Below are 9,436 nucleotides of genomic sequence, written 5' to 3' on the forward strand. Positions count from 1 at the left end.
GTCAGAACAATTGTCTAAAGCACTCTTATCCTTCACCTAAAATGAACTATACAAAGTCATATGTGTAACAATTCAAAGCTGATAATGTCTAATATATTTTTATCTTGTTTAAAAAAGGCAGGTAATTTTTGTGTAAAACGCACGGAGATTTAAAAAACTTAAACAAATATTGAAAGGAGCTTACACTTGTCACTACAAACATGATAAATTTGTCCTTCAATTGAGATTTCTATTTACTCTTGTCTGGGTATAGCTTCATGTTCTGAAATGAAAATTTACCCTCCATGATGACTAACTTTAGCGAGGGTCTAATCTGGAACCTTTATGATGACCAACTTCAGCGAGGGTTTAATCTGGAACCCTAGATTATGTTTGTAGTTAGGTTAGGGTCTATTCTGAAGAGAAAATTTACCCTCCATGATGACTAACTTCAGCAAGGGTCTAATCTGGTACCTTGATATTATGTTTGTAGTATAAAGTTAATTGAGGGTCTAGTCCTGTCTAATGGATTGTTTGCTTTATCACTAATGAGGCTCTTATCTGGTGTCAGAGAAGGTCTACAATTTTTCTTAATATAATTACATGTAGAAAGGGTCTTAAAGATATCATTTGAACATTTTTATCTGAGAGGGTCTGGATTTTTCCCATAGGTGTCTCATATATAATACTCTTACTTACTGAAGCAACGTTGTAAAATTAATGTTTAACTCTGTGTGTTTGTCAGTTGGTATGTCTGTTCACAATATGCACCTGATATTTTAATTCTATTGTTTCTTAATTAAAGATTTTTAGGAATTACCTAAAACACATGCATGGACTACACAAAGTATATATATATAGATGCAATTTCATGGGGAATTTGAGGTATTCTTAAGTGAGCTTTGCTCAAGTACTCCCTGTTTTCTAAGTGTCAGTTGGTCAATGCAATCCTATGAATTTAAGCTTCTCAAATATATGATATAAGTAGCTAGGGTCTAGAATTTGTTCCTGTATAAATTTTTTAAACATATTTGTATATAGTGGATTGGGAAACAATTTATTTCAACTTATATCAATCCCTTTCCACTTTGCCACTGTATGTTAATAGTACTTATGGAGTTTTGGTATGGTCTTTTTGGAATAAAATATATATCTATATTATCAGTGAGAGTTTTAGTTGATCATGATTACATAAAAGTAGTATTTTAGTTTTTGATTGTTTGAAGTTACATAAAAAGGAGCATCAAAAAGTCCTAGTTTAATTTTAATTTATACATTTATATGAAAAAAAATATTTCAAATCTATAGAAATGATTGCAAAAAATAACACCATTCAAAATTTTAATCACCAATGCCAAAAAAAACCCAAACAATAGTGACATACTCCACGCCGTAAAACAGTTTTTCAGAATATTCTGATATCTAACAAACTTATTGATAAAATAAGATATCTGTGACAAATTGGGACAAACTTCCATTTATAGAAAATACAAAAATATTCTATTTTTCTCAAGAAAAAAGCATAACTTGACTCGATAACAGAACAGACATGACAGATTAGACGTTGTGTAGTAACGTTATCAGAAATCAGCTCTCCTACGAAGTTTTCATTAAAATGTAACATGCAATATTATTGGATAATTTTTTCTGTGAGAAAATGCTGGAAAAAAAATCATTGAAACAAATAACTTGCTGTGACTTATCAATACAAAATTATGTTTGACTTATACACTCAGTATTTGTTGGGTCAACATATCTCTATAAATCGTTATGGCTTGTGAGTTTCGAGGCATCTTTTCAGAAAATGTAACCGGTGTTTCAAGATTGTAGGACTTATGGTTGTTTATCATTAAGACTTAAAGAGGTCTTTAAGTGCTTATCTTTGAAATAGTTTAGACTCTGCAGCTAAAGTTTAGCTGCAGAGTCTGAAATATAAAGTGTATCAGCTAGTTTCATATCTTTTACTATCATCCATGAACATTCATGAACTATTCATAATCATTTCGCAGGGGTAATCAGTCTAATGTTTAGAAAACAAGGGAAAGAAAGCCGAATTTTTCGGAAGCAGAGATAAATCAGATGAGGTAGAAAAGAATTATGCAGTCATTAATGACAAATTTGGAAGTTCTTTGACAAATAAAAGAAAAACAGCAGTCTGGGGAAAAATTTCAATGATGGTGTCTTCTCTTGGTGTTGCCCATAGGTCAGCCAAGGAGTGTAAAGATAAATGGGGCAACACCAAGAAAGAGGCAAAGAAGATCTTTTCTGTCAACAAGAGAGACCAGGGAAAAACAGGTGGTGGACCACAGGCTAAGCCAGTGAGTGTGGCAGTGCACAGAACCATAGATCTGTGCAAGGACTCTGCTTCCTTCAAGGGCATAGGAGGTGTAGAAAGCTGCATCATTGGTATGTAATATTTTGTCTTATCAATTTAAAGTTTCTGTAGATCTTTCTCTGGAAATTTCTAAACAGTTGTGCTTTTAATATGCCCTAGTTGAAGGAACAACATCGATGTAGAGGCAAAAATTGATGTCCGCCGATATCACTATGGACCCAAATTATCGTTGAAAACTGTTGAAATAAAGTTTTTCCTTGTTCATGTGCTAAATTGTCACCCAAATACTTTCTATACAAGGATATGTTCAAAGTTATTCATATTTTTGAAAGGTATTTAACCAATATTTATTTCTTAAATGATCAAATCGTCTGCATCGCCTTCGATGTTTATGCACTTAAATGTACTAAATAATGACCTTGCCCTCAGCTTTCGAAGTGCTAAATTTTAACCTTTTTCAGCTAGACAAAATCACTACTTTCCTTGAAAATTCTAGACCCAAATTGTTTTACAGTGACTGTGTAGTTTCACCCCCTTAGGGCCTGCTTGCAACATGAGGCATTAAACATGGAGAAATAAATTTGGAAGGGGTATAAAAAAAAATTGGCAAGTAACCACTGTCAACACTAAGGACTATATTCGTGGCCAACAAAAATTAAGGGACGACAATTATGGTCTTGGACCATGTTTATCAACAGTGCAAACAGGTAAGGTATTTTTAAATATGAAATGATGAAAATATGGAATAAAGAACAGTCTAAATAAACTCATCATAGATAACAGGACTAAATTTAGTATATACACTAAAGGATTCTTTGGGAGGATGTTTGTAATTTGTTGCTCTTTTTGCATTCTATAACAGGTTGTTACATATCATCTAGGCTTTTTGGAATAGGCAAAGGACTTCCATTAAAAAACTTTATCACAAATATCAAGATCAAGGCTTCATTAAAGCAGATACCATCTAAGCAGGAGAAGAAGCGCTAACATGTTTATATGGAGGAATTGACATTTTTGTCTGGAGAAAATTAAAATCATAAGTAATTACTGGAAACACATTGGTTCAGGTGAAAAGTTTACCACCAACATCAGATACAGGGCAATTTCATAGTATTTGAGTGTATTATCAGAAGAAGTTAACATACATTCTACAGATTATGGTTGGGAAATCAATTATGGAAAACTTTATCAAATTTTGATGACACTTCCACAGACCTGATAAGCTTCTCAACATTAGTAGATGCAACTATTAACAAAACTATGACACCAATCCATGCGTCTGTCGAAAATATTAAAAGTAGTTTTTTCTTGTTTTTGACGATTTTTTGACAAATTTAGCTGTTTTCACCTAAAATCAGTTATCTAACATTTTTTACAATGAATTTTGTTTGATCTAATTATATTTATATCAAGATTTCCATTTAAATATCTTGGAGTGATTCAAAAGCAGTTTAAACTCCAAATTGGTGTATTTCCAGTTTTTAACGATTTTTGATTGATTTTGCTATTTTTTACCCAAAATCATCATTTACACAATAAGGAATTGCTGTAAAGTTTTGGAATGATTAAAATAATGGTGTTTGTCTTTAATGAAAAATCAAATGAACTACTCTTACCATTTTTTATATTTTTCCTGTCTGTTTTGGTAATCAATTCACGCTATGTGAATCTCAAATTCCAACAAAAATCGGATGTTTTCACAAAAAAATCCATTTTTATTAGAAAAAACACCTATTTTTATTATTTTATTTCATAAACACTGTATAAACTGTTGTAATACTTTTGATTTGAAATGATTATCATCAATAATGAATATTGAACAAGCTTTTCCCAGTTTTTCGCTTTTTTGGACAAATTTTGCTATTTTTCACCCAAAAAAATACATGTTCCCACTCAAATATCTTGGTAGACTTTTAGTATGTTACAAAGAAAGTCATTTGGAATTGAAAAACACAAAAACAAATTCTGTTGCAATTTTTTTGAGGTCAAATGCTATTTTGACTAGACTATCACAATCAGTGACAATGTAAACATTACAAATTCCGCATGTTAGGAAATATAATTATACCTTCTTGAAATGTTATTCAATCTTATTTGCGTTTTCCCTGTCAATATGCGAATAAAGAAAAGGTTTTAACCCTTTCATTTCTTGTGAATCTACATCACTGTCCCATGCTGATATGCGAGAATTCTGAACAGGTGCTCTCCTCAATTTGTCAATGGCGCTCAATTAAAATATGTATTCTCGGCCCGAATGAATATCGTACCATAGAAATATTCGTCCCTATATTCTGTCTTTGCTAGAATTTTACAACTTAAAAAAACCAAACTACAATACGAACTTTGTCCTAATTAAAACTTTCTTACAAGATGTTTTAAAGGGAATCAACCTGAATGTTTACCTCTATGAGGGTTTTCAAAAAAATACTAATATACAACCTGTCGCCCTGTGACATGGCGTGACAATATCTCAACTACATTCCACTTCATATGTGTTTTTCCCTCATATAACTATTGTTCAAAGATCAAATATATATAATAAATAGAAAAAGTAGTTTAAAAAAATAAAAATATGTAAGAACATTTGCGACACAAATAAAAAAGGGGGGTCTACTCAAAAACGTATGATGATCTATGATCTAATTTTTAAAATGTTTATACCCCTATCGAAATTTTGAAACTAAAACTTTTGCATATTAATTGGCTTACAACATTAAATTTAAGAGCTATTTTGTCTTTGTTTTAGCTGGTGCAGCTGAGGCTGGATTGTCTGAAGATGATTCTGAAATGGCCTGTACAGGGTCCCAGGATTTATTTCAGTCAGCTATGGAATGCCAATCTGAGTCCTCACTACAACCTCCAACACCTCCTTCACCATCAGTTCTTTCAGGGTTTATTGGTAACCGGGCAGTACCAATTGTGGTAAACCCAACTAGACAGGCTGAGAACAATGAATCCCATGCCGTCCCTACAGCTGCTACAGCCACAAAGAAGAGAAAAGCCACAGCAGGAGATGTTTATGAGCTTCAGGTGAATATATAACAATGAACTACGTCCGGTAGTATAATTTGCCCCCCATACTTTGTTGGCAATACATGCATGTATAGCTTTTTTTTTAATATATGTACTTGTAGTAATATTAAAAATTGATTGTTAACATCAAGGACAATTTTCCAATTTATATCTACACATATAAAATTTAGTGCACTCCCACAGAGTGTCACACTGGGATCGAAGACTTACATCCACCCTGTTTGTCCGCTCCAGACCTCCCAATAAACTGAACAAATTCTGATTTGGTCAGCAGATGAGTTATGACATGTGAGCACTTTCATATTAGTCAGATGTTGCTGGATGCTGACACATGAATGCTGAGTATCCTTTTAAGTAACTCTTAAATGGCGTCCAAGCAAACATTCAAAAGTAGATTACCAATGGTTACCTTTATTGCAAAATACGAACTTTCTTTACATATTTTTGAAGTATTTGGCCCTTTCCTCTTAATAAAGTTTCGAAATTTGTTGTCATTGGGTTACTATATCCCACATCTATTTATATCATTTTTCTATGCTGATCGGTTTTCTTGAAATGCATTGTATTCATTCAGCTGTACAGGAGCTTGTTATATTTTTACAAATTAGTCATGTACGATTGTTGATTGATTCATATCTTTAACATTTCTGTTTTTTTCAACAGGTTGTGTATTTTAGGGGTGAAATTGAAAAACAGAAGAAGGAGATGAAAAAGCTGGACTTGCAAATAGAACTGCTGGAGAGAATCAAGGCAAAGGAATACCAGCCAATGACGTTGTCACAGTGTCTTACGGCTCTTGGTACTACCAACTAATATTATTTGTTATCTTCTCATGTTATATTGATTAAATGTTATTTTCAAAAGAGAAAAAAAATGATTATATATTTCCCATTATTATACATGTTGTATTTGAATGAATTAGAATCCCGCTAACATGTTTAACCCTGCCACATTATTTATGTATGTGCCTGTCCCAAGTCAGGAGCCTGTAATTCAGTGGTTGTCATTTGTTTATGTGTTACATATTTGTTTTTAGTTCATTTTTTACATAAATGAGGCCGTTAGTTTTCTCGTTTGAATTGCTTTCCATTGTCTTAATGGGGCCTTTTATAGCTGACTATGCGGTTTGGGCTGTGCTCATTGTTGAAGGCCGTACGGTGATCTATAGTTGTTAATGTTTGTGTCATTTTGGTTTTATGTGGATAGTTGTCTCATTGGCAATCATACCACATCTTCTTTTTTATATAAAGGAGGTCTTAACTATTAACCTCAACGATCTACATGTACCAGTTATCAATAAAACTTCCCGAAATTATTGAACAACACAGAACAGAATCAAGCACCTGTTTTATATCTTGTAGGGAAAACGGTCGCCAATTTCTTTTCTTGAGTTTGTAATGGTTGTGGATGTGGATTGTGTCAAAATATATACGTTTGTAAATGAAGTGATGTGTAAAATGGGAACCAAATAGTTCTGACAAAAAAAAGAAACTGCAATTGATCTAAGACATGAAAAGCATCTAAAGTCTGCCTGTGTCACTTGTGTAAAGAGTTTGACTTCATGAGCAATGATTGAATCTTTTACTTTAAAACTTAAACACTTATCGAATAAAGTTTAAATGTTATTAAATGATTTAAATATCGAATCATTGAGATAATAAACCGTCGTTGTTGATGGTCATATATATGGTAACATGAAGTTGCTTAAATCAATTTATTTTGCACTTTGGTGAATAGTTGTTTCACTGGCATGCACCCCATGTCTCCTTATTTTGAACATCATCAAAATAAAACATTCTTTCCATTAAGACCATAGTGTAATAAAAATGGTCTTCAATAAGTTAGGATCATGTGTCTATGAAAAAGTAAGAAAGCATATAAAAGTGTTAATAATATGTATTTCAGTGGTTAAAAAATGATCTGGCAACGTGTTCTCTCGTGTTTCTTCCATCTTGCACTCCTAGAAAGGCTGGAACTTGCACAGGCTGATCAAGTCGAACACCAGCACCGTCGTCATTCACCAACGGTTCATTTCTAGACACGGCTATGTTATGCAACACTGCACATGCCCCAAAAATTCTGCAGACTTTTTCTGGTTTCATTCTGACCTTTAATATGAAACAGTATATGCTCATTTCAGTTTTAAGATATTTAAAGCAATTAGTAGTAAATGAAAAAGTGTCATGCATGCAGAAATATTTATCCTTTTTTATATATCTTGATATATAGATAATATGCAAAAGTCATTTTAAAATACCTTCATTCAATGTTTTGACATTATAGTTCTTTTTTTTGCACTTACATAACTGTTCTAGAAAATTGATTGCGGTGATACCAAATGCATGTTCAAAATTCTAAATTGAAGACAAATTTACAACACTTGACAAAGATCCGTAAGGACAGCCTTTTGTTGATCAAGGCGGGGCTTTTTCCAAATTTATATATTCGGGTTGCTGTCTCACGGACGTTTAACACACATCTCTCAGCCATTTTTGTGTAACCATTTCATGGATTTTGTTCTTTTTTTATGTATGAATTGCAATGTCAAATCTGTATTTAATATAAATATACCTCAGAATGGAGGACATGAAACCGTCTTTTCAAAATACCAAAAGTCCTCTCTATAACGGATCTAGTACTGGCATGGCATCCGTTGAACCTTTGCTGGTGTCTCTCTGTTGGATTGGCATATGGTGTAAGCAGGTAAGGGCGACAAGCATATCCACTGTCCCCAAGAATAACACCATCTATCAATCCCCTGTGATTTGTCTGGAGGTAATTAGACAAATTTGATGTGTTGAATATGTGGGAGTCGTGATTGGAGCCTGGCCAGTTTGCAAATATATTGGTAAACCTGCCTGTAAATATGAATTCAGTGTTTAAAAAAAGAACAAAAGACAATTTAAAAAGAATAGCAGATTCTTTAATTATGCAAGTACATAAGGAACTTATCATTATTAATCAGGGTGGGGCTTGTCAAAATAGAGGGGGAATCAAGTTTTTCCCTGTATGTGGAATAGGGGGTTCAAATTTTATTGTAAATTCAAAAGGGGTAAATAATGATAAGTCCCCAATATTTTTTGCACTAAGAAATGAGTAGTTTGAACATCATGTATCATGGTACCGTTTCTAATCATTTTAAGATCCCTTTGAGTTAATTTATAACTCTCATTCCCTCAAAATCTGAATTTTTTAGTCTAAAAAAACAAATATTTGGCATGTTAATATTCAAGTTGTCTTGTTTAATAGAGGGGGGGGGGGGGTTCACATTTTCTAAATGGTTCTTTTTTCGGGGGATCAAATGAAAATAGTGAAATATTATGAGGGGATCATGAAAATTTTATATGTTAGAATTCAAAATGACCAGCCCCTCCCCCTCCCAGGTAAATAATGATAAGTCCCTATAATAACGCACCTGCTAAAAAAGAAGTCACACAAAGTACTACACAGTTATTCCTCAACAAACTTCATTACTGACATTGTTTAAAACAAGAAAATTCGGATATAAACAAGCATAAAGCTATTACTATATGATTAAAAAAAGAGAATTTGAAATCACAAAGAGTAAAAGAAATCAATGCAAATCACAGGTATCATAGATAAGTCATATTAATTTTACTAGAGTTATGCAACTTTGTAATGTGATTTGAAGTTTTTTGTCGTATACTGTAAATGAAAAATACAATGTTGCACAGCTAAAAGGTCCCACATATTGGAGAGTAGTTAATGTTTTACATTTCTGTGTTGACAAGATGAATAAAATGGAAACCTTAAACCTTTTTCAAGTGTTATAAAGACCAGACTAAATGTAATCGAGCCTCCGAAATTTGGGTCGAAACAGAAGGACCCAGTTGTCTCTATTGATAATGTCAAGGTAATTATAAAGGGAGAGAACAATTTTAAAAGATCAACAACGACGAAACGGGAATGACATCATCTCATGGACTTCTCTGTATTATTATTTGTACTTAAAGGAGACGTGACACAATTTTTTTTTTTTTTTTTTTTTTTTATTAATTAATAAATATTGGTAAAAAAAACGTATTGTAATAACTTTTTCTTGTCAAAACCTCATTTAACGGCCTTTTA

The 9,436-nt window shown here is 32.7% G+C and overlaps 1 protein-coding gene across 1 annotated transcript; it reads left to right on the top strand.

Moving 5' to 3' along the window:
* Positions 1–2,115: 2,115 nt before the first annotated feature.
* Positions 2,116–6,160, top strand: LOC134690198 (uncharacterized). The gene is made up of 3 exons (XM_063550175.1): positions 2,116–2,385; positions 5,061–5,344; positions 6,011–6,160. Exons 1-3 carry the CDS (start codon positions 2,151–2,153, stop codon positions 6,158–6,160), a joined length of 669 nt encoding a protein of 222 aa, XP_063406245.1. The 5' UTR covers positions 2,116–2,150.
* Positions 6,161–9,436: the final 3,276 nt, after the last annotated feature.

This window comes from Mytilus trossulus, chromosome 11 (assembly GCF_036588685.1).
Source record: "Mytilus trossulus isolate FHL-02 chromosome 11, PNRI_Mtr1.1.1.hap1, whole genome shotgun sequence".
In the NCBI taxonomy this organism is placed as follows: Eukaryota; Metazoa; Mollusca; class Bivalvia; order Mytilida; family Mytilidae; genus Mytilus; species Mytilus trossulus.